Source organism: Salmo salar, chromosome 06 (genome assembly GCF_965601325.2).
Source record: "Salmo salar chromosome 06, fSalSal1, whole genome shotgun sequence".
Lineage (NCBI taxonomy): Eukaryota > Metazoa > Chordata > Actinopteri > Salmoniformes > Salmonidae > Salmo > Salmo salar.
In genome coordinates, this window is record NC_138296.1 from 46639649 (window position 1) to 46663834 (window position 24186).

Here is a 24186-nt window from a genome sequence, read left to right on the forward strand (position 1 = left end):
CTCTCAGCCTATTGGGGACAGTCTGAGCACTGATGGAGGGATTCTGCGTTCCTGGTGTAACTCGGGCAGTTGTTGTTGCCATCCTGTACCTGTCCCGCAGGTGTGATGTTCGGATGTACCGATCCTGTGCAGGTGTTTCACGTGGTCTGCCGCTGCGAGGATGATCAGTGGCCGTCCTGTCTCCCTGTAGCACTGTCTTAGGTGTCTCTGTATGGCCACATCTGCAGTCCTCATGCCTCCTTGCAGCATGCCTAAGGCACGTTGAAGCAGATGAGCAGGGACCCTGGGCATCTTTCTTTTGGTGTTCTTCAGAGTCAGTAGAAAGGCCTCTTTATTGTCCTAAGTTTTCATAATTGTGACCTTAATTGCCTACCATCTGTAAGCTGTTAGTGTCTTAACGACCGTTCCGCAGCTGCATGCTCATTAATTGTTTATGGTTCATTGAACAAGCATGGGAAACAGTGTTAAACCCTTTACAATGAAGATCTGTGAAGTTATTTGGATTTTTACGAATTATCTTTGAAAAACAGGGTCCTGAAAAAGGGACGTTTCTTTTTTTGCTGAGTTTGTTAATTGTAGGCTTTGGTGTAAAGTACTTAAGTAGTTTTTTGGGGTATCTGATCTGTACTTTACCATTTATATTTTTGACTACTTTTACTTTACTACATTCCTAAAGAAAATATTGTACTTTTTACTCCATACATTTTCCCTGACAACCTAGAGTACTTGTTACATTGTGAATGCTTAGCAGGACAGGGATATGGTCAAATTCATGAACTCAACAAGATAACACGTGGTCATCCCTACTGCCTCTGGCAGACTGACAAAAACACAAATGCATCTTTTGTAAATAATGTCTGAGTGTTAGAGTGTGCCACTGGCTATCCATACATATTAAAACAAGAAAATGGTGCTGTCTGCTTTGCCCCTTTACCCTTACCTACATATTACCTCAATTACCTCGACTAACCTGTTCCCCAGCACATTGACTGTACCCCCTATATATTCACACAGCCTCGTTATTGTTATTTTATTGTGTTACTTTAGTTTATTGAGTAAATATTTTCTTAACCTTATTTTTCTTAACTGCATTGTTGGTTTTAAGGGTTTGTAAGTAAGCATTTCACGGTAAGATCTGCACCAGTTTTATTCGGTGCATGTGACAAATACATTTTGTTTTGATTAATATAAGGAATTTTAAATGATTTATACTTTATCTTTTGATACTTAAGTATTTTTAAAACCAAATACTTTTATACTTTTACTCAAGTAGTATTTTACTGGGTGACTTTCACTTGAGTAACTTTCTATTAAGGTATCTATACTTATACTCAAGTATGACAATTGGGTACTTTTTCCACCGGTGCATGTAGGTAGGGGTAAAAGTGGCTAGGCAATCAGGATAGATAATAAACAGAGTAGCACAGCATATGTGAGAGTGTGAAGAGTGTGAAAGAGTGTGAAAGAGTGTGAAAGAGTGTGAAAGAGTGTGAAAGTGTGCCACAGGAGGTTGGTGGCACCTGAAATGGGGAGGACGGGCTTGTGGTAATGGCTGGAGCCGGAGTAGATGAAATGCATCAAATACATCAAACACATGGTTTCCATGTATTTGACGCCATTCCATTTGCTCCATTCTAGACATTATTATGAGCCGTCCTCCCCTCAGTAGCCTCCAGTGGTGTGAATATAATATAAATATATGTACACACAGAGATTTGCCTTAGGCTTCAACTCCCAATTAATGTAAACAGACAGAGAAACAGACACACAACCCTTGACATGTAGTTTGGGAGTTAGGCCTAGTACATACACTAAACATGTTTCATGAGCTGAAATGAAAGATCCCAGAAATCTTCAGCTTATTTTCTCAAATGTTGTGCACAAATTTGTTGACATCCCTGTTAGTGAGCATTTCTGCTTTGGCAAGATAAACCATCCACCTGACAGGTGTGGCATACCAAGAAGCTGATTAAACAGCATAATTACACAGGTGCACCTTGTGCTAGGAGAAATAAAAGGCCACTCTAAAATGAGCAGTTTTGTCACATAACACAATGCTACAGATGTCTCAAATTTTGATGGTGTGTGCAATTGGCATGCTGACTGCAGGAATGTCTACCAGAGCTATTGCATGTTAATTTCTCTACTATAAGCCATGTTGTTTTAGAGAATTTGGCAGTAAATCCAACCAGCCTCACAACTGCAGATCACGTGTAACCAAGCCAGCCCAGGACCTCCACATCCGGCTTCTTCACCTGCGGGATCCTCTGAGACCAGCCACTTGGACAGCTGATGAAACTGTGTGTTTGCACAACCAAAGAATTTCTACACAAACTGTCAGAAACCGTCTCAGGGAAGCTCATGTGCGTGCTCTTCGTCCTCACCAGGGTCTTGACCTGACCGCAGTTCGGCATCCTAACTGACTTCAGTGGGCAAATGCTCACCTATGATGGCCACTGGCACGCTGGAGAAGTGTGCTCCTCACGAATTAATACCAGTTTAGACTGTACCGAGCAGATGGCCGACAGTGTATGTGGCGCCGTGTGGGCGAGTAGTTTGCGGATGTCAATGTTGTGAACAGACTGCCCCATGGTGGCGGTGGGGTTATAGTACGAACGGGCAGGCATAAGCTACGGACAACGAACACAATTGCATTTTATAGATGGTAATTTGAATGCACAGAGATACAGTGACGACATCCTGAGGCCCATTGTCATGCCATTCATCCACCGCCATCACCTCATGTTTCAGCATGATGACTGCCCCATATCGCAAGGATCTGTAAACAATTCCTGCAAGCTGATAATTTCTGGAGTTCTTCCATGGCCTGCATACTCACCAGACATGTCACCCATTGAGCATGTTTGGGATGCTCCAGATCAACGTGTGCGACAGCATGCTTCAGTTCCCGCCAATATCCAGCAGCTTTGCACAACCATTGAAGAGAAGTCGGACACACATCCCAAAGGCCACAATCAACAGCCTGATCAACTATGTGTCTAAGTGTCAAGCTACACGAGGTAAATGGTGGTCACACCAGATACTGACTGTTTTTCTGGTCCACGTCGTTACCTTTGTTAAGGTACCTGTGACCAACAGATGCATATCTGTATTCAGTCATGTGAAATCCATAGAGATCGGGGCCTAATGAATTTATTTCAATTGACGGATTTCCTTATATGAACTGTAACTCAGTCAAATCTTTGAAATTGTTGCATGTTGGGTTTATATGTTTGTTCAGTGTAGTTCACAGGTGGCATGGAAGTGGTCACTCACCAGCAGAGGGCAGTGAGATCATACTTAAAGAGACCATCTGTAAGTTGTTGTAGGTGGGTGTTAACATGTTTGTTTTTGACTGGATCAATTAGAGTCAGAGATACTCTGTTTTACTTTGATCCTATATGCACTCACCTCCTCTCATCCCTCTCCTATACCTTATCCTCTAATCTCGTCGTCACCGCTCTTCCGCTTCTCCCCTTTCACCATCTGTTCTCGTCAGCCCACTCATACCCATATGCCCTTCCTCTTTTTTCCTCTCCTCCACTACCATTTTCTCCATCCATCTGCCATCCTTCCTCTCCTCCATCTGCCCTTCTTCCTCGCCTCTCCATTCTCTGACCCTCTCCATCCATTTACCCTCATCTCCTCTGCTCCCCCTCCTTGCCTCTCCTCCTTGAATTTAGTCCCCTTCCTTCTACCCTCCCCACTCCTCTCCTCCTCTCCCTCGTCTCCTTCCCTGAACCATTCTCACCTTGAGCTTGGTGCCATCCATCAGGAGGAGCTGCTCCCCGTCGATGTCCCTGGCAGTGAACTCTGAGATGTACTGCTCCATGTTCAACCCCTTCAGCCACTGGCACACCTGCTGGGTGCTCCATGACGACACTAGGCACAGTGGCTCGTCAACAGGCTGAAAGGAAGGTTGCCCAAGATATTCAGTTATTCCGTACAATTGCATTGTTTCAGCTCCCTAATAGGAAAAATAGCTTTTTTTGAGGTAGCAGTCTGAAGAGCATGTTCATCTGCCCGCTGGTGGTCATGAATAGCACAAAACAATGTAGCCTTACCCCTCTCCTCAGTGCAGTGACAGAGCTAACGTTCTGCCTTATTACACCCACTGATATGGCTCTTTAGGTTGCAGTGACAATCACAAAGCTGCCTCTATAGTCTAGACCCCCTTGCGTCACACACATGTACGCACGTGCGCACACAAACAACACTGTTTAACTGATCTAACCCCTGGTCTGGTGGTGTTGGAAGCCTGGTGGCTAGCATGGTCCTGTCAGGTTGGCTATCTCTGTCTGCCAGGCACTGAGGTGTTCTCAGAGTGTCTCTCCGCCGGCGGTGAAGCACAGGAACAAGTGAAGGGCTGCTAAAATTAACTCAGGGTGATAGAAGAGGATGGAGCCGGCTGAGAGCCAGACGGGCAAGTTTCGCACTTTTGAGACTATTCCATTGGTTCCTTTGCGCCAGACATGCGCCACACAATCAAGTGCAATTAAAGTACTCGAAAGAAAACAAATACTATCTGTACCCAGGTCTGACGTGCATCCTGCATCCTTCTGTAATGGCAGCTTAAGGAGATGAGAGGGAGAGAGTCATAAGCCCCTCTGAAAACCCAATATCCCATCCAACATGCTGAGCTAAATCAGATGTGGTGGGAGAGAGAGCTAGTTTACCGGAGGTAATTGATTCCCTAATCACTGTGCAGCCGTGTCTGACAGCATCTGGCCAGGGAGTGTTTTTGAAGTCGCAGAGCACTCGCCATACTCGAGGTGTGTTCAAATACTCACACTAACCGCACTATTTGTGACTTGAATTGAGTATATAGTATGCTTATTGGTCATAGTATGCATTTCGTTAGCATGCCAAAAGTTCCCGGATGTCGTACTAAATTCACCACAATATGAAGTATACAAGCAGAGGACACTATTTCCGAACTTTAGGGCCCATAATACAATTCTTCATGAAATGGGCGTGGCTTCACATAGTTTCCAAATTTGAAAGAAATTGCAGTCGAAAAAAATTGCAGTCAATTGCAGTCAAAGTACAACGGGAGCGGATACATATTCATTGCTTTAACTAATTATGACAAATGTTAAGAAAATGTTGAGCAATGTAATAAGTAATGACTTTTCAAATAAGTTACCTTACACGTTAGATTGGCTGACAATTTGTTAGCTACGCTGTCCTTACAATTCACATAGCGTATCATTACAGCAGTAACGTTAGTCGGCTACTTATACATCAAACTTGCCAGTATATTAACTATAGGCTAACTACCCAACGTTTATTGACTTGATTGCTCCATGGACATTCGGGTGCTTTCGTAAATTTGCTCTGGGTATCTGCTCCGATTTCAGAGCACTCTTGTCTAAGAGTTCCAGAGCGCAGAATAATGAATTTACGAGGCTCAACACCTGTTGAATATGGCCAGTGTCAGTAAATGTCGGCAAAAAAGCGTAATTAAATTGTTGCCAGCAATAGTTACAGTCACCAACGCTCTGGGTAACATGAAAACTGCCTAACCAGCTCTGCTAAGGTGAGTAAATTGGTCAGAGTGGTCTCATTTGTGTCTGCAAGTAGCTAGCAAGCTAGCTAATGTTAGCTGGGGTGCTTGACTGCCATTGTAAGGTCAGAATTCTCAAATCAACCCTACTCCTCAGCCCGAGCGTCCAGTGTGCGCTCCGAGAGCGAAACGCTCAGAATTTACAAAACGGACAATCTGACAACGCTCTGAATTTAAGAACACACCCGAAGTCATAATGTCTAACTAGTAAATTGTTATGCTATCTAGCTAGCAAGAGGTTGCATAGCAACAGCATCAACTTCCGGTATACATGCGAAGAGCGAGTATGCTCAACTGAAAGCATACTGTTCGTTTACAGTATACTAAAATGAACTTATAGTATGTAGTATATACTCATTAAGTATGTAGTATACAATATGTTAGTATGGGTATTTGAACACAGCTTCAGGCTTTGAAAACACCAGGACCACACACTCTACACTTCTACTGTTATGGATTTAAGTGAACTGCTTGGAATTTCAAATTGAATGCAGTGTGTGCTATAGTATAGTGTAAGCTAGTTGCCACCGGTAACCAAGAAGACATAACTACAGGATGTCCAGTTGGGGTTATTTCAGGTAATGGTACACATTTTACTAGAGAATAATTCAGAGTTTTGTTGGTACGCTATTAGAGATTTGAGAACTGAAATCGAGTTTAGATCCATTTAGTCCTAGGCCGAGAATGCCCACTACCACCACCGCTGCATTAGGAAGCCCTTTACCTCGTCTGAAGACTGGGAGAGGGTCTGGTAGCGTTGTGAGGAGCGGGAGGACGAGTCGGCTGTGGTCCCACTGGAGGCGTGGGGGGGACTACGGGGTGGCGGAGAGAACTCATCACTCAGGGCAGACTCCTGGAGAGGAGAGAAATTATCCAACCATGAATACCGTTTTCTCCGCATTGTTTCCAGTATTCTTTGACACATTGGGATTAAGTACAAGTGCACAGTGATATTTTCATTGAGTGTGACCACTGTGGTCAAACAGTACTGGATCGATTGATTGTCCAGTTCAAGATCAATTACATCTGACATTAGAAGGATATTAATGCATTGTTCATAAACCTTACTTTCAAACAGTTTAAGCTTAGAAAGATAAAATGTTTGGTCACAGCAGTAACACTTTAAAAAAAATACAGAAACATATTTTTGATTAATTGCCCTCTCAAATGATGCCCCTCCAAACACATATAAATGCACACACACATGCAAAAAAAAGTCGCACAGACACACAGCCCTATAACGGCCCTTGACAGTCCCCTTGAGAGCCACAGTTCAGAGGTCCAAATCTCCAGTGCAGAGGAGGAAGGCAAAGTCATGGGTATCTGCCTGCTCTCCAGACACCAGGCTTATTAGGGCTACGTCCCAAATGGCAATATAGTGCACTACTTTTGACAGTGGTGAAAAAGTACCCAATTGTCATACTTGAGAAAAAATAAAGACACCTTATTAGAAAATGATTCAAGTAAAAGTGAAAGTCACCCAGTAAAATACAACTTGAGCAAAAGTGTAAAAGTATTTGGTTTTAAAAATACTTAAGTATCAAAAGTAAATGTAACTGTAAATCATTTTTATTTTATTTATGGTTAGCCAGGGGCACACTCCAACACACACTCAGAACATCATTCACAAACAATGCATTTGTGTTTAGTGAGTCAGTACAGATACCCCAAAAACTACTTAAGTAGTACTTTCAAGTATTTTTACTTAAGTACTTTATACCACTGACTTTTGACCAGGGCCCATAGGGCTCTGTTCAAAAGCAGTGGACTATGTAGGGAATAGGTTGCCATTTGGGACCCATACTAGAGCTATTATCCCAGCTAGACAGGCACACAGTGGTAGAAATGTATTGGCCTTCTCTGCTGTCAAAGGGAAGCTGCAGCTTTAATTGCGATGCAGAGCGAAGGGCCCCAGCCTCTATGCTGGTGACTAAGTGCATCTGGGATGCTTTGCATAGCTACTCCTCACTATTAAACCCCATGGAGCTCTGTTCTAAATGGCACTCTAGTCCCTATAAAGTTCACAACTTTTGACCCGTAGTCAAAAGTATTGCACTTTATGGGAAATAAAGGTGCTATTTGGGACGGGCCCATGATCCCAACATGTTGCTACTGGGGCTTTTAGATGTGTCATGGTGCAGGTGTTAGAGAGTATAAACACTCCCCCTGCCCCATTAATTGGGAGGGTTTTGACTCAGAATGGATCAAACCAAGTGAAGCTGAGAGGGGTGGGATGGGTGTTTTCTCCCATAGAGGGCTATATTCATGAAGTCACCGAACTGCCATTGGTTATTTCAAAAGTTAAAATATGTTTTAAAGCATATGTAAACATGGGCATTAGAACATTTATTAGCCACTAAGTGGAAATATGTTCTGCTACTTTCCTACTTTTGTTAAACGGTAAATCTAGTTGTCTTGACATTGTCGTTGTGGTTAGCTAAAATCATCGCAGCGGTCAAGTCTCCAAGGTGAGTAAATCAACAGCATCGATTGTATCATGGGATTTCTGCATACAAATGCAAATGTGTGCAAAGAGAGCCATCCAACAAGAAATATATGTATTGTTAGGTGTCCTGTGCTTGTACCTACTGGTTATATGTTTTCATGGCAAGGATATGGACAGGCTACACACGAACATATTAGCAGAAAGAATGTCATCATCTGTGGAAGAGCTATACCTCAATATGTAAAATATCATATTTGTTGTGCTGACAACGGCTTATAAACACCTTTGATTTATAAAAGCAAATTGTGCACATAAGCAGAAAAGCTATGAAGCTCAAAGAGCCAGGCATGCTCTTAACTATACATTTGACAGTGAAATAAAAAAAAAAAACTTTAATACGAAACACACACCTTGTTTTGTTACATCAACGGTGTGATCGGACGCCTGTATATTTCCTACCAGTCCTTTCTGTGCCTCTTAGCTAAACAGCCATTGGCCCACAAGCTTCTGAAATATAATCCATTTCCCTTAGAAATACGTAGGCCTTTGGCAGAGGCTTTAATTAGCTGGTGCAAAGTAAGTGGGAGGCATATGTCTGCCTTCCTGGGTGTTGAACGGACAACCACTATAACCCTGTGCCTCAGCCTCTTTCTTCTGTATATTAAGCTATGTTTTCCATCCAATAGATGCGCATGCACCAAACCATGTAAGAGGAAGACAACACCAAAATTCCTCAACGTGGTCAATCGGATCTATCAACTGAAGACTCTTGCATCGAAGCTATGTTCTTGTTTTAACTCCTGAAGTCATCTGTCGATTTGACACGAGTATGTGACATTGTGCCGCACAAAAGGCCATCGATTTCCCCTCTGTGTAAATGTAGCCATGCTTGTCAATAAATGTCGAATAGCAGCACCCTCTTGGACTCAGAGGAAAACTCGCCTTGTTTCCTAATTGGGTTTCAATCCCCTCAGACTCTCCACAGGAGCTGTCACACTATGGGCCTCTTCAGATCTTCAGATATATATATAAAATTGATATATATATATATATGTGTGTGTGTGTGTGTGTGTGTGTGCGCGCATGCATGAGAGAGAGAGATGGATGGATAGTGAGGGTGGGAGAGAGATGGAGGGAGTAGAAGAGGGAGAGAGAGGGAGAGAGGCTTATGAAGGATGACGAACTTGACGATGCAAGTCGCATCTACGCAAGACTGTTTATAGCAGTGTTATATCTCTGGTGTCTGCTTCTCTCATCTGTTGACTGTTTTCATTTGATGTGCATTTGAAGCTCAGACCCAGTGGGAGAAAGTTTTCACTTTCTTGGCAATTCATTTGAAAAGATTTGTTAAAAGCATTTGGCATATCTCCAAAGGTAACAGCAGCATCCTTTTCTCGGTTATTTAAACTGTGGAATGTATAGACGGGTTGGTTGATTAGCAACAAAACCGATGCATGCACAACTACAGTATGGGGAAAAACAGGTGTTGGCCTAGATTGTTGACAACATGTAAACTATATTTTGGCTCCAATGTTTCTTGAAAACATAATTACAGTTACACAATGAGCACTTATCTCTCAAATACATCATTACAGTTGTTGGTTAGCTAGCTATCTAGCATTTTTTTCCCCATATTAGCATAGAGGTGACAGTCAAAACATCTCAAAACAAGACATGGTATCAAGAACAAGTTTAAACGAGCTGAAACGAGCCACTTACGATTCACCACATGACAGTTTCTTGTGATTGTTGCTAACTATCTGGCCATCCAGAACCATAACACACGGCCTTCTGTCCATTTGAAGCGCGCGCATCATTTTCGTGACGTTGTCAGACGTGGCAGAAATCTCAATGACAGACATGAAATGAAGACTAGCCTATATGCTAATGCTAACATAAACACATGAGGCCTCTGATAATGATAAAAACACAAAGTGGACAATGGTAGTAGTAACACAATAGCGCAGTCTGACCTAAATATGGTATCTGGATGTGTCTATATCTTATTGTGGATGTGAGTTACCTGAGAGTTGGACTTGCGGGGGCTGCAGTCCTGTGAGACCAGTTTGGGGGAGCAGGGAGGGGTTGCCCCGGAGGACACAGAGCCCCTGGCGCTGTCAGTGAACCAGGAGAAAGGCACGAACGAGCCAGAGGACCTGGATGGGCTCTCGGATGACTCCCTGTGCAGTGAAAGAGAGATATTCAATATGCTAACTGAAAGAGACAAAATTATGCCTCTCATGTGCTAACTAGGTCTAATAGAGCCAACATTTTGCCTCCTGTATTGAAACAGAAGGACAGAGCCAAAATGGCTTCACATGGACTCACCGGCTTCCCATTGACAGTCTGTTTGACTTGTCTTTTCTGACTCTCACATAGGAGCGTCTCAATGTGACCCTTCAGAAGAACAACAAAACAGTGGGTTAAAATCAACAGAAAGCACCAGTTTTGAAACTGACCAATTTACAATGTGTTTACAATGTAAACAGTTTAAATGTCTCAATATTGAGCACTTACCCCAGGTCCAAGAACCTCCTCTTGGTCTTCTTGTCGAAGATAAGGCTGTTGTTGCCGGGGTCGGCCGGGCTTGTGTCTCGACTGTTTTCTGAAACTAACACTGAGAAATAATGAAAACTGGCAATTGGCACATTAATGATTAGACAAAGCATTTTTTGATACATTAACTCACCATTACCAACATGTTGGTGTGGCCTTAATGGTATGGCAGTAATGGTGGTTGTGTATCAATACATTTATGGCTTAGCCAATAATCCACTTAATTGCTATGTGTGTGTGTGTGCTTTGCCTCTTTAGGCTTAATATACCATAGTTAATATCACAGAGCATTTCATTCTTAGTGTGGGGATTTGGACTGTAATAACTAGGATGAGGATTTTCTTGCCCAACGCGAATGGCTGCCTCTCTTACCCTCACTGTCTGGGCGTCGTGCCCGTCGAATGTAAACAGGCGAGCAGTCCGAACTGGGACAAGATTTGGAGGGAGAGCTGTTGGGCGTGGTCACCAGGGCCTCCTGAGACGTGGCATTTGTCAGCTGGCGGTACCGCCCCCGAGGGGCTAGTGACCCGGTCCCGCCCTCCTCCGGGGAGCGCCGTAAGGAGGAGGTGTCGAAGGAGAAGACGGGGCTCCGTAAGGTGGGACAAGGGGAGGACGAGGAGAGGAGCGAATCAGGCGAAGGGGAGGAGCCTCCTCGCAGGGTGGAGTGGAGGGGGGAACGGACGGAGTGCAATGGGCTGTCCAGACACTATGGCACAAAGATTCAGAAACACCACAACATGTTTATATGGGAACTGACTGAGACAAACAATAAGCACACCCACCCAGACACACACACACGCGCGCGCGCACACACCCACCCAGACACACACACACACACACACACACACACACAGACACACACACACATACATACATGCACACAAGCATGCGCTTACATATATATAAATACATGCACGCACCCACTCATGAACACAATTAGGGACATATGAGTTTGGGTCAATTCCATTCCATATCCTGTATAGTAAGGAATAATTGGACATGAAATTTGAATGGGAAAATGCTCATAACTGTAGTAAGGTACTTTTCAAATTGAGTGCCAGTCCAATGAAATGCCTGATTGGGCTGGAATGCAATTTGAATTGACCCCAACTCTAGTGAGAGAAAATAGTCAAAAAAATGACCAAACAACAGATATGAAGAGAGCGAGACACACTCTCCAATGCCCTCCAAAATAGCCTAGGCCATGGAGACATTACATTCTCTCTTCTGATAATCTCCATATCATCTGAACTGAGTTCTAGGACTAAGAAACGGAATTCATATAGAGGGTTGCACGGTCTTTTACCATCTACAACTAAATGGGTTTGAATCTAAAGAATTCAACCATAATGAAGCAGTGAAACATGATTCAATGCCTGATTGAGTCAAGTTTTGTTTATCAACCAATCAGGATCTACTCACGTGTATAGGCATGCACAGTGCTGTTAGTTATAGAGCGCTAGTTGCTATGTTACTTAGCTACATGTGTGCAGTATTATGGTATAGTGACCACACAAAATGCTTAATAAATAACTAAAGTCTCCCTTGGTGCTGTCTATACAAAGATATCTATACAAATCAAATCAAATTCTATTGGTCACATACACATGGTTAGCAGATGTTAATGCGAGTGTAGCGAAATGCTTGTGCTTCTAGTTCCAGCAATGCATTAATATCTAACAAGTAATCTAACAATTCCCAACAACTACCTAATACACACAAATCTAAAGGGATGGAATAAGAATATGTACATATAAATATACGGATGAGTGATGGCCGAGTGGCATAGGCAAGGTGCAATACATGGTATAAGGTACAGTATATACACATATGAGATGAGTAATGTAAGATATGTTAACATTATTAAAGTGACTAGTGATACATTTATTAAAGTGGCCAGTGATTTGAGTCTATGTAGGCAGCAGCCTCTCTGAGTTAGTGATTGCTGTTTAGCAGTCTGATGGCCTTGAGATAGAAGCTGTTTTTCAGTCTCTCGGTCCCAGCTTTGATGCACCTGTACTGACCTCGCCTTCTGGATGGTAGAGGGGTGAACAGGCAGTGACTCGTGTGGTTGTTGTCCTTGATGATCTTTTTGGCATCGGGTGCTGTAGGTGTCTTGGAGGGCAGGTAGTTTGCCCCCGGTGATACGTTGTGCAGACCGCACCACCCTCTGGAGAGCCTTGTGGTTGAGGGAGGTGCAGTTGCTGATACAGCCTGACAGGATGCTCTCGATTTTGCATCTGTAAAAGTTTGTGAGGGTTTTACGTGGCAAGCCATATTTCTTCAGCCTCCTGAGGTTGAATAGGCGCTGTTGCGCCTTCTTGACCACACTGTCTGTGTGGGTGGACCATTTCAGTTTGTCTGTGATGTGTACTCCGAGGAACTTGAAACTTTCTACCTTCTCCACTACTGTCCCTTCGATGTGGATAGGGAGGGGTGCTCCCTCTGCTGTTTCCTGAAGTCCACGATCATCTCCTTTGTTTTGTTGACGTTGAGTGAGAGGTTGTTTTCCTGACACCACACTCCAAGTGCCCTCACCTCCTCCATGTAGACTGTCTCGTCGTTGTTGGTAATCAAGCCCACTACTGTTGTGTCGTCTGCAAACTTGATGATTGAGTTGGAGGCGCGCATGGCCACGCAGTCATGGGTGAACAGGGAGTACAGGAGGGGGCTGAGCGCGCACCCTTGTGGGGCCCAAGCGTGAGGGTCAGCGAAGCGGAGATGTTGTTTCCTACCTTCACCACCTGGGGACGGCCGGTCAGAAAGTCCAGGACCCAAATGCACAGGGCGGGGTTGAGACCCAGGTGGTGAAGGTAGGAAACAACATCTCCACTTCGGGGGTTGAGGCGCAGTCCTTGTTAGCGGGCCGTGACGGTGGCGCTGTATTATCCTCAAAGCGGGCAAAGAAGGTGTTTAGTTTGTCTGGAAGCGAGGCCCTTGCCTTTTGTTATCACATGCTATAAGGTCATCATCAGACTACAAAGGAATGTGTCTTGTGGGTGTGCCTGTCCCTTTGAGAGTCCATGTCATCGATTGATTGGCTCTCATGCCTGTCACTCACCTTCCTCTCCAGACTGTCATCTCCCTCTGTGGAGCTGACGCTGTCTCGGAAGCGAGAGCGAGAGGGGCGGTGCCTCCTGGCTTTGACGGACAGCTGGGCACGCCCCTTCTGTATGCTGTTGTCCAGCAGCTCTGTCTCTGGGATGGCCTCGTTCAGGTCTGAAGGTAGAACACAGAGAAAATTACGATAGTCAGATCATTTGGTTCTGAGGGAAATTCACAGAGAAAAGCTCAAATAAGTACTGGAGACAGATTTCAGAAGTGCTTTTTACAGATCCATGCAAAATGTGTTACAAGGAAAGCCCAGACCTAAACGTTAGACTACAGCTATTTTAACATATTCCTTTCACCTGGGACCTAGAAAGACAAACTACTGGGCAAAAGCTAAACCCATGCATGTAAAAAGAAATCCTCTACTTTCTGTGTTACGAGAAGGTTCAAGATGAGATTACAACCACCATACCACCATTGCATGTCACACTGAGGAGTTTAACTGATCAGGTGAAATGTGTTTCTGATCCTCCTCCTGCTCAAACATCCTCTATCTGTGGTGAACCCAGAGGAACGATTATTTTGCCTTCAACCTCTTGACCCCAATCTGAGAGCCCTTCAGCGTTTCCATCAATTATCTCTCCCACCCCTCCCCTCATCCTTCCATGCTTCACTCCATTCATCCAGCCCCCAAATACATGACAATGAATCTATTTAATCACATTGGGCATTCTCCTGTGACTGAGTCAGCAGAGGATTGTGGGGGATGAACATTGACCTACCTGAATACTTGTCTTCAGAAAGTATTCATACCCCTTGACTTTTTCCACATTTTCTTATGTTACAGCCTGAATTTAATATTGTTTACATTTTGTGTCACCCGCCTACACACAATACCCCATAATGTCAAGAGGGAATTATGTTTTTAGAAATGTTGACAATTTAATTAAAAATAATAAGCTGAAATGTATGAGTCAATAAGTATTCAACCCCTTTGTTATGGCAAGCCTAAATAACTTCTGGAGTAAAATGTTGTTCACTCTGTGTGCAATAATAGTGCTTAACATGATTTTGGAATGACTAGCTCATCTCTGTACCCGACTCATACAATTATCTGTAAGACCCCTCAGTCGAGCAGTGAATTTCAAACACAGACTCAACCACAAAGACCAGGGAGATTTTCAGACAGCTCGCAATGAAGGGCACCTATCGATAGATGGGTAAAAAAAGCAACATTGAATATCCCTTTGAGCATGGTGAAGTTATTCATTACACTTTGGATGGTGTAGCAATACACCCAGTCACTAGAAAGATACAGGCGACCTTCCTAACTCAGTTGACTGAAAGGAAGGAAACCATTCAGAGATTTCACCATGAGGCCAATGGTAACGGACCTGTTAAGGTATAGGGGGCAGTATTTTCACGGCCGGATGAAAAACGTACCCAAATTAAACTGCCTACTACTCGGGCCCAGAAACTAGAATTTGCATATTATTAGTAGATTTGGATAGAAAACACTCTGAAGTTTCTAAAACTGTTTCAATGATGTCTGTGAGTATATCAGAACTCATATGGCAGGCAAAAACCTGAGAAAAATCCAACCAGGAAGTGGGAAATCTGAGAACTGTAGTTCTTTTGAATCCCTATCGAAACTACAGTGTCTGTGGGGGTCACGTTGCACTTCGTAAGGCTTCCATTGGCTGTCAACAACCTTCAGAAAGTTTTTTCATCCTTCTCCTGTTACTGGGCAGAGAATAGTAGCTCAGTCAATGAGTGGACTGCCTGAGGACAAAGGGCTTGGTGATGCGCGAGCCCGCGAGTGCGCCGTTCCTTCTTTTTCTCCTGGAATTTTACATTTACATTTTTGTCATTTTAGCAGACGCTCTTATCCAGAGCGACTTACAGTAGTGAATGCATACATTTCATTTTCATGCATTTTTTTTGTACTGGCCCCCCGTGGGAATCGAACCCACAACCCTGGCGTTGCACACACCATGCTGGCATTGCACACACCATGCTCTACCAACTGAGCCACAACAGGGAATGAATACGCTATTGTCCGGTTGGAATATTATCGCATTTTTACGTTAAAAATACCCTAAAGATTGATTGTAAACAACGTTTGACATGTTTCTACGAACGGTAATGGAACATTTTGACTTTTTGTGTCTCGAATTACGCTAGCGCATTATGCCTTTGGATAGTGATCTGAACGCACGAACAAAACGGAGGTATTTGGACATCAATATGGATTATTTATAACAAAAATAACATTTCTTGTGGAAGTAGCATTCCTGGGAGTGCATTGTGACGAAAATCAGCAAAGGTAAGAGAATATTCATAATACTAATTCTGAGTTTAGTTGACCCCAGAACTTGGCGGGTGTCTGTATAGCTTGCTTTGATGGCGAGCTATGTACCCCAAATATTGAAAAATTTGCTTTCTCCGTAAAGCTATTTCAAAATCTGACACTCCGGTTGCATCAAGGAGTAGTGCATCTATAATTCTTTAAATAATTGTTATGTATTTTGTCAACGTTTATGATGAGTATTTTTGTAAATTGATGTGCTCATTCACCGGAAGTTTTGGTGGGAATACATTTTCTGAACATCACGTGCCAATGTAAAATGCTGTTTTTGGATATAAATATGAACTTTATCGAACAAAACATACATGTATTGTGTAACATGATGTCCTAGGAGTGTCATCTGATGAAGATCGTCAAAGGTTAGTGCTTCATTTAGCTGTATTTGGGTTTTTTGTGACACATCTCCTTGCTTGGAAAATGGCTGTGTGGTTATTTTTGTCTATGTACTCTCCTAACGTAATCTAATATTTTGCTTTCGCTGTAAAGCCTTTTTGAAATCGGAAAATGTGGTTACATTAAGGAGAAGTGTATCTTTAAAATGGTGTAAAATAGAAATTTAAATTATTAGATGTTTGATGTTTTGTATTTCGCACCCTGCTGTTCCATTGGATGTCCGCTAGCGGAACGCCTGTCCTCAACAGGTTTTAAACAGTTAGAGAGTTTAATGGTTGTGATAGGAGAAAACTGAGGATGGATCAACAACATTGCAGTTACTCCACAATATTAACCTAATTGACAAAGTGGATAGAAGGAAGCCTGTACATAATAAAAATATTCCAAAACATGCACAAAAAAATGTGGCAAAGAAACTAACATTATGTCCTGAATACAAAGCATTATGTTTGGGGCAAATCCAACACCACTCTTCATATTTTCAAGCATGGTGGTGGCTGCATCAAGCATACCCATAATGAGATATTTCTGGATTTCATGTTCAATAAATTTGCAAAGATTTCTAAAAGCATGTTTTCACTTTATTATTTGGTATTGTGTGTAGATGTGTGAGTTTTTTTAAATTCAAGCTGTAACACAACAAAATGTGGAATAAGTCAAGGGAGTTGAATACTTTCTGAAGGCACTGTATCGATCCACAAACACAGTGCCTCTAACCCTCTACTAAACATTAGCTTTTTACTTGGGAAGCATTGACACTGTGGTAAGGATTCATGTATTACAATAACCTAATCAAACATGTATGAAAGTCAAAGCCCCTGACAGAATTCAATTGATGTATTACTTGTGAGAAAAAAAAGGGGAAAAAAATGATATATATATATATATATTCATTTTTTTAAACATATGTAATTAAATTGTATTGGTGTTTTTTTATTCTTCCCATCTCCCTCTTCAGGAACAGGTGCATCAGTACAGTGATGGAGAGACACAGAGGGGCCAGATGTGAGTGAGTCAACAGCTAAGTGCTCTTGTTACTGTTTTTGTTTCAGAATGGAGGCCAGTGATGATTCATTGCCGGCCACGCTGCAGTGAAAGTGCCAACTAACAGGATTCATCTGATACCCCTCTCTCCCCATGCTGACGCTCAGATCTCATCAAACTGTACTGTACTGTACAGAACAGCACTGACTGCTCCTATACCAGAGGATCTAACACCAGCCAGTCAGCCAAGACAGACTAAAAATAAGATACAACAGAAGAAAGTGGTGAGACCTTTCATCAGCTATGAACAACACAATATCATTGAAGTTGTCTTCTCTGATGCTCACTGCAGCCATTCAGGTTTGGGACAGATTTTTGAAATATATAGTATATATATAGTATATAGTAGTATATAGTAATTATTGTCTTGTCCTGGACAATATTAGGCTAAATAGCTGAGAACCTATTTTCAAAGGATCCCACCACCGACACAAAAAGTAATACAACTCAGGAAAAAAAAAAATAAGCGAGATAAATCAGAGAGAGAAAATATGACTCAAGTCTTTGTGATTTGTGTGAGAATTAAGAGGAAATCTGAAGTTCGACTCATATTTCTTGATGTGCATATCCTATTCCCTCTCTCCCGTGGCTGAGTGCTCACTTTAATGTAATTGGTCTTTAGTCATGTAGAAATGCCAAGGCAGCACACTGTCCATGCAGGCACTCAGTGGGGTTCAGAGACACAGGGATAATGATAAGGAAGGGAGTGTTGATGAACACACTCGGACACGAGGTTCAAGGAAGTATATATACAAAAAATCTATTTAATCTCCTTAGCAACACAAATGTGACCGATTTATCTACAACCCATTTAAATACATTGTTTTAGAACAGTTTTTTTTATAATATTCTGAGTCAGTGTGAGGGAAGGTTTCCCTGAACTGAATTGTGGTGCAGACGACTCCTACTGTTTTTCATTGAATGCAGACAAACAATTTAAAACAGCATTACAGTTAATGGTCATTGCACCTAACAAACATCAAGAATGACTCTTCATGTAAACCTTATGCGGCATCGGATTATGCACGACTCATAGCATTGGCAATGACAAATTGTTATACACTCATCACTGTCAAACGCTCCCTGAAACACTTCAGCGAGCAGGCCTTTCTAATCGACCTGGCCCGGGTATCCTGGAAGGATATTGACCTCATCCCTTCAGTAGAGGATGCCTGGTTATTTTTTTTAAATGCCTTCCTAACCATCGTAAATAAGCATGCCCCATTCAAGAAATTTAGAACCAGGAACAGATATAGCCCTTGGTTCTCTCCAGACCTGACCTCCCTTAACCAAGTGAAAAACATCCTGTGGCGTTCTGCATTAGCATCGAACAGCCCCCGTGATATGCAACTTTTCAGGGAAGTTAGAAACCAATATACACAGTTAGAAAAGCCAAGGCTAGCTTTTTCAAGAATAAATTTGCTTCCTGCAACACAAACTCAAAAAAGTTATGGGACACTGTAAAGTCCTTGGAGAATAAGAGCACCGCCTCCCAGCTGCCCACTGCACTGAGGATAGGAAACTCTGTCACCTCTGATAAATCCACTATAATTGAGAATTTCAATAGGCATTTTTCTACGGCTGGCCATGCTTTCCACCTAGCTACCCCTACCCCGGTCAACAGCACTGCACCCCCCACAGCAACTCACCCAAACCTTCCCCATTTCTCCTTCTCCCAAATTCAGTCAGCTGATGTTCTGAAAGAGCTGCAAAATCTGGACCCCTACAAATCAGCCGGGCTAGACAATCTGGACCCTTTCTTTCTAAAATGATCTGCCGAAATTGTTGCAACCCCTGTTACTAGCCTGTTCAACCTCTCGTGTCATCTGAGATTCCCAAAGATTGGAAAGCAGCTGCGGTCATCCCCATCTTCAAAAGGGGGGGACACTTGACCCAAACTGCTACAGACCTATATCTATCCTACCCTGCCTCTCTAAAGTCTTCGAAAGCCAAGTCAACAAACAGATTACCGACCATTTCGAATCCCACCGCACCTTCTCCGCAATGCAATCTGGTTTCAGAGCTGGTCATGGGTGCACCACAGCCACGCTCAAGGTCCTAAACGATATCTTAACCGCCACCGATAAGAAACAATACTGTGCAGCCGTATTCATTGACCTGGCCAAGGCTTTCGACTGTCAATCACCACATCCTCATCGGCAGACTCAACAGCCTTGGTTTCTCAAATAATTGCCTCGCCTGGTTCACCAACTACTTCTCTGATAGAGTTCAGTGTGTCAAATCGGAGGGCCTGTTGTCCGGGCCTCTGGCAGTCTCTATGGGGGTGCCACAGGGTTAAATTCTTGGGCCGACTCTTTTCTCTGTATACATCAATGATGTCGCTCTTGCTGTTGGTGAGTCTCTGATCCACCTCTACGCAGACGACACCATTCTGTATACTTCTGGCCCTTCTTTGGACACTGTGTTAACAACGCTCCAGACGAGCTTCAATGCCATACAGCTCTCCTTCCGTGGCCTCCAACTGCTCTTAAATACAAGTAAAACTAAATGCATGCTCTTCAACCGATCGCTGCCCGCACCTGCCCGCCCGTCCAGCCTCACTACTCTGGACGGTTCTGACTTAGAATATGTGGACAACTACAAATACCTAGGTGTCTGGTTTGACTGTAAACTCTCCTTCCAGACTCATATCAAACATCTCGAATCCAAAGTTAAATCTAGAATTGGCTTCCTATTTCGCAACAAAGCATCTTTCACTCATGCTGCCAAACATACCCTCGTGAAACTGACCATCCTACCGATCCTCGACTTCGGCGATGTCATTTACAAAATAGCCTCCAATACCCTACTCAATCAATTGCATGCAGTCTATCACAGTGCCATCCGTTTTGTCACCAAAGCCCCATATACTACCCACCACTGCGACCTGTACGCTCTCGTTGGCTGGCCCTCACTTCATACTCATCGCCAAACCCACTGGCTCCAGGTCATCTACAAGACCCTGCTAGGTAAAGTTCCCCTTAGCTCGCTGGTCACCATAGCAGCACCCACCTGTAGCACGCACTCCAGCAGGTATATCTCGCTGGTCACCCCCAAAGCCAATTCCTCCTTTGGCCGTCTCTCCTTCCAGTTCTCTGCTGCCAATGACTGGAACGAACTACAAAAATCTCTAAAACTGGAAACACTTATCTCCCTCACTAGCTTTAAGCACCAGCTTTCAGAGCAGCTCACAGATTTCTCCACCTGTACATAGCCCATCTATAATTTAGCCCAAACAACTACCTGTTCCCCTACTGTATTTATTTATTTTGCTCCTTTGCACCCCATTATTTCTACTTTGCACTTTCTTCCACTACAAATCTACCATTCCAGTGTTTTACTTGCTATATTGTATTTACTTCGCCACCATGGCCTTTTTTGCCTTTACATCCCTTATCTCACCTCATTTGCTCACTTTGTATATAGATTTATTTTTCTACTATATTATTGACTGTATGTTTGTTTTACTCCATGTGTAATTCTGTGTTGTTGTATGTGTCAAACTGCTTGCTTTATCTTGCCCAGGTCGCAATTGTAAATGAGAACTTGTTCTCAACTTGCCTACCTGGTTAAATAAAGGTGAAATAAATCAAATCAAATAAATATTGTCATTGGCATGTCACCTACTGAACAGTGAGTAAAAGGGCAGATCACACTAAATTACCAGAGATCTATTCTCATCTAAGAAAAGCACAATGAATTCCAAAATATTGCAGCACTTCCACTGGACTCAGTACAGATGGACTTGACTGTGGTCGGGCAAATATGGACGTCGCTCTCTCTGTCCTAGCTTACGACATTGTCTTAACATGAGAGAATGAATTTGAAAATGAAAGTATATATGTCTATATGACTCACCATGGCTACATTCAGTGGTTGCGTCCCAAATGGCAGCCTGATCCCTACATTTGCACTACTTTTGACTTGAGCTTTATGGGCCCTAGGGAATAAGGTGCAATTTGGGGTGCACTCTAAATCAGTCTTCGTGCTGCTCAGTGATCCAGCAGTGGTCAATTGCAGGCAGAGTGACATTTTCCATCCATAGTTCTATCATCAGCCTACTGACTAGGAAGGTTGAACCCCAAACTGGCCTTTTGCCCGCTCTGTGCATGTTATGAGCTACATGCTCAGAGATGAAGGAGACCTGTCTCCAATACCTTTTCATGCACCTCACAGTCGATGAAAGGGAACCGCCTTCACTTCAGAAAACACGACGCAACAATAGCCATCTGCTATCTTACAGATTTATTGTATTCGGTCCAAATTATAAACAGCTTACAGTAAAGTACATATCACCAGGGGTTGTAATGGAACAGAACCGTTATTTTAAAAGCATGGGAACTGGTTAATAACATTATTTTACATTCCGGGCATCCATTCGCACAAAAAACAACGCAACAAAGCTGCTATTCAAAACTCCTCACTCTTATTCTAGTGTCTGCCTGCCTGCTAGCCTACTACTGTGTGATTCAGAAATTAGGAAGAGAGATTTTTTTTCACTACAAATGTCTTATTTTAATTCTGGTGTCGCTCTGCACACACAAGCTAGCTAGTTAGCTTTGGTACAACATTAAACCAACTCTCTGAAGTTCAAAGACATTCAAAGTTCCTTTGTAGAAGCCGCTCCTCCAGTGGTATAATTCTGATTATTAGCGGGTACTTTTTTGGGGTTCAAACAAGTTCAGCACTTTATTTTGCTGGTCGGAACTATGGAACTGAAAAAAATACATACTGGTTCTAGTCACGTGTCCGGCCTCTAGGTTACCAGGATGCTCATTATGGCACACACCTGTCACCATCGTTACTCGCACCTGCGCATCGTCAGACACCTGGACTCCAGCACTTCCTTGATTACCTTCCCTGTATGTCACTCCCTTTGGTTCCTTCCCCAGGCGTCATTGTTTCATGTCTGTGCGTTGTTCGAGGTTCTTGTTTTGTATTATGTTCCGTTTCTTTTATTAAAACACTCACTCCCTGAACTTGCTTCCCGACTCTCAGCGCACTTTGTTACAGAATGACGCCTCACCTAAGGGAAGCATCAGGGAGTGTTTTTTTTGTGGTTAGGTGGGAATGACGTTGGGTCCGGGAGCCGCTACAGGCTCTAATGCCTCAGCCGGAGGTATTAGAGCCCCTGCTTCCCTGCTTCCACTGGCTCATCAGGCTCTCATGCCTCAACCGGATCACCAGGCTCCCCTGCCTCAGCCAGTCTATCAGGTTCCCGCATCCCAGCCGGCGACAGGTTCCCGCGCATCAGCGGGGGTGACCGGTCTGCTCCTGATCCCCGGGATCGTCCCATGGGTTGGTGTCCTGCGGCTGGAGCCGAACGCACCGGGGAGGGGGTACCGTCAGTTATGCTCTCTCTCCGGCACTCTAGGTCGCCATGCTCCTGCATCTCAGCCGGATTGACGGGTTTCCTGCGCCTCTGCAGAGGTGACCGGTCCACTCCTGTTCCCCGGGATCGTCATTTTGGACGGCGTCCTGCGGCTGGAGCCGCGCGTCGGGGAGGGGGTACTGTCACGTGTGCTCCCTCTCCAGTCTAGGTCACCAGGCTGCTCGTTATGGTGCACACCTGTCACCATCGTTACACACACCTGCATGTCGTCAGATACCTGGACTCCATCACTTCCCTGATTACCTTCCCTACATATGTCACTCACTTTGGTTCCTTCCCCAGGCGTCATTGTTTCTGTTTCATGTCTGTGCGTTGTTCTAGGTTCTTGTTTTGTATTATGTTCCGTTTCTTTTATTAAAAACACTCACTCCTTGAACTTGCTTCCCGACTCTCAGCGCACATTGTTACAGTTCTGTTATGAACGATAAGGGGGGAAAAAAATGGTTCCAACTCCTGCATGTCACACATCTCTCCTGAAATAGAATTGAGCACAGAAGTGAATTGCTCTAGTAGTGTAGTCGAGTGGTAACGTCCTTGCACAGCATGCTAAAACTCAAGCAGCACTCAAAGCTAATTTGTCTAGAAAGACACCACTGGGTCTAGCTTGGGCTATCGAGTCCAAAACCACAACACTCCAACTCAGTGTGGTAGAGTGTAAGGTTCATTAAATTCAATTTTACGCAATCTGGGGGTGAATGGAATTGAGTGCTTTGCCGTTTCGGATTGGTGCTGGTTCCTCAAGCTGGTTAGGTGGTGGGGGTTGAGATAAAGCTAGCAATCAATGCTACGGCTATAGCAACAGCAGAGTGAGTTCCCTGTGGGATGCAGGCCAACCAAACACTGATAATAATCCATTCTACAGGCCCCTGATTCAGCCCTAAAACAGGTCCTTTTCTATCTCTGTTGGAACGGAGCTAGGTTGGAGTGTGATACAGGCTCTGTTTTGGGTTGTACATGTTTCGTTTAGCTCCCTGAGTGGTAATGTAAAGGTTGGTTTACTATATGATACATGCTTTGTATCCGGAAGCAAGGTTTGGTTCAGTATAACTGAAGCCTTAAACAACATAAAGAACATCAGTGCAAGGTTTGAGTGGATATGAATTCTCAGCCTATAAGATTGAAACTGTATGGCGTTAGGTTGGGTTCAGTGTGTTATGGGCTGTGTGCTACGATAGCAGTGTGACTGCTAGTTCAGTATGACATTGTCTTTGTGGTTCATTGGATGAGCTGTGTATTGGCTGGCCTCATGGTTCAGTATTAGGATGTACACAGCCAGTAATGAAGGCAGACAGGCCGAACTGCCGCAGAGGGAAACTGTTCTGCTCTCCCCCGCCTACGTTCTCTACCACGTTTCCACTGAGCGAGTCAAG

At 43.6% G+C, this 24186-nt stretch overlaps 1 protein-coding gene and 1 long non-coding RNA gene across 4 annotated transcripts in view; one reads left to right on the forward strand and one right to left on the reverse strand.

Annotated features, from left to right (window-relative positions):
- Positions 1-24186, reverse strand: part of LOC106607513 (sterile alpha motif domain-containing protein 14) — a 37404-nt gene that overhangs the window by 5139 nt on the left and 8079 nt on the right. Inside the window, exons 3-9 of one of the 2 annotated variants that reach the window (XM_014204536.3) lie at positions 13630-13787; positions 10941-11274; positions 10530-10623; positions 10341-10409; positions 10036-10192; positions 6291-6419; positions 3752-3907 (exon numbers count right to left, since the gene is read on the reverse strand). In XM_014204536.3, coding sequence (XP_014060011.1) covers positions 3752-3907; positions 6291-6419; positions 10036-10192; positions 10341-10409; positions 10530-10623; positions 10941-11274; positions 13630-13787 — 1097 coding nt within the window. Of the gene's footprint in view, positions 1-3751; positions 3908-6290; positions 6420-10035; positions 10193-10340; positions 10410-10529; positions 10630-10940; positions 11275-13629; positions 13788-24186 lie in introns of both variants that reach the window. The other variant, XM_014204534.3, reaches the window with a different exon arrangement.
- LOC106607514 (uncharacterized) lies at positions 5026-8949 on the forward strand. 2 transcript variants are annotated; one of them, XR_014392684.1, is made up of 2 exons: positions 5026-5539; positions 8699-8949. It is a non-coding gene; the product is annotated as an uncharacterized LOC106607514 (long non-coding RNA). The 2 variants fall into 2 exon arrangements; XR_001329217.3 differs by lacking the exon at positions 5026-5539 and adding an exon at positions 5550-6144.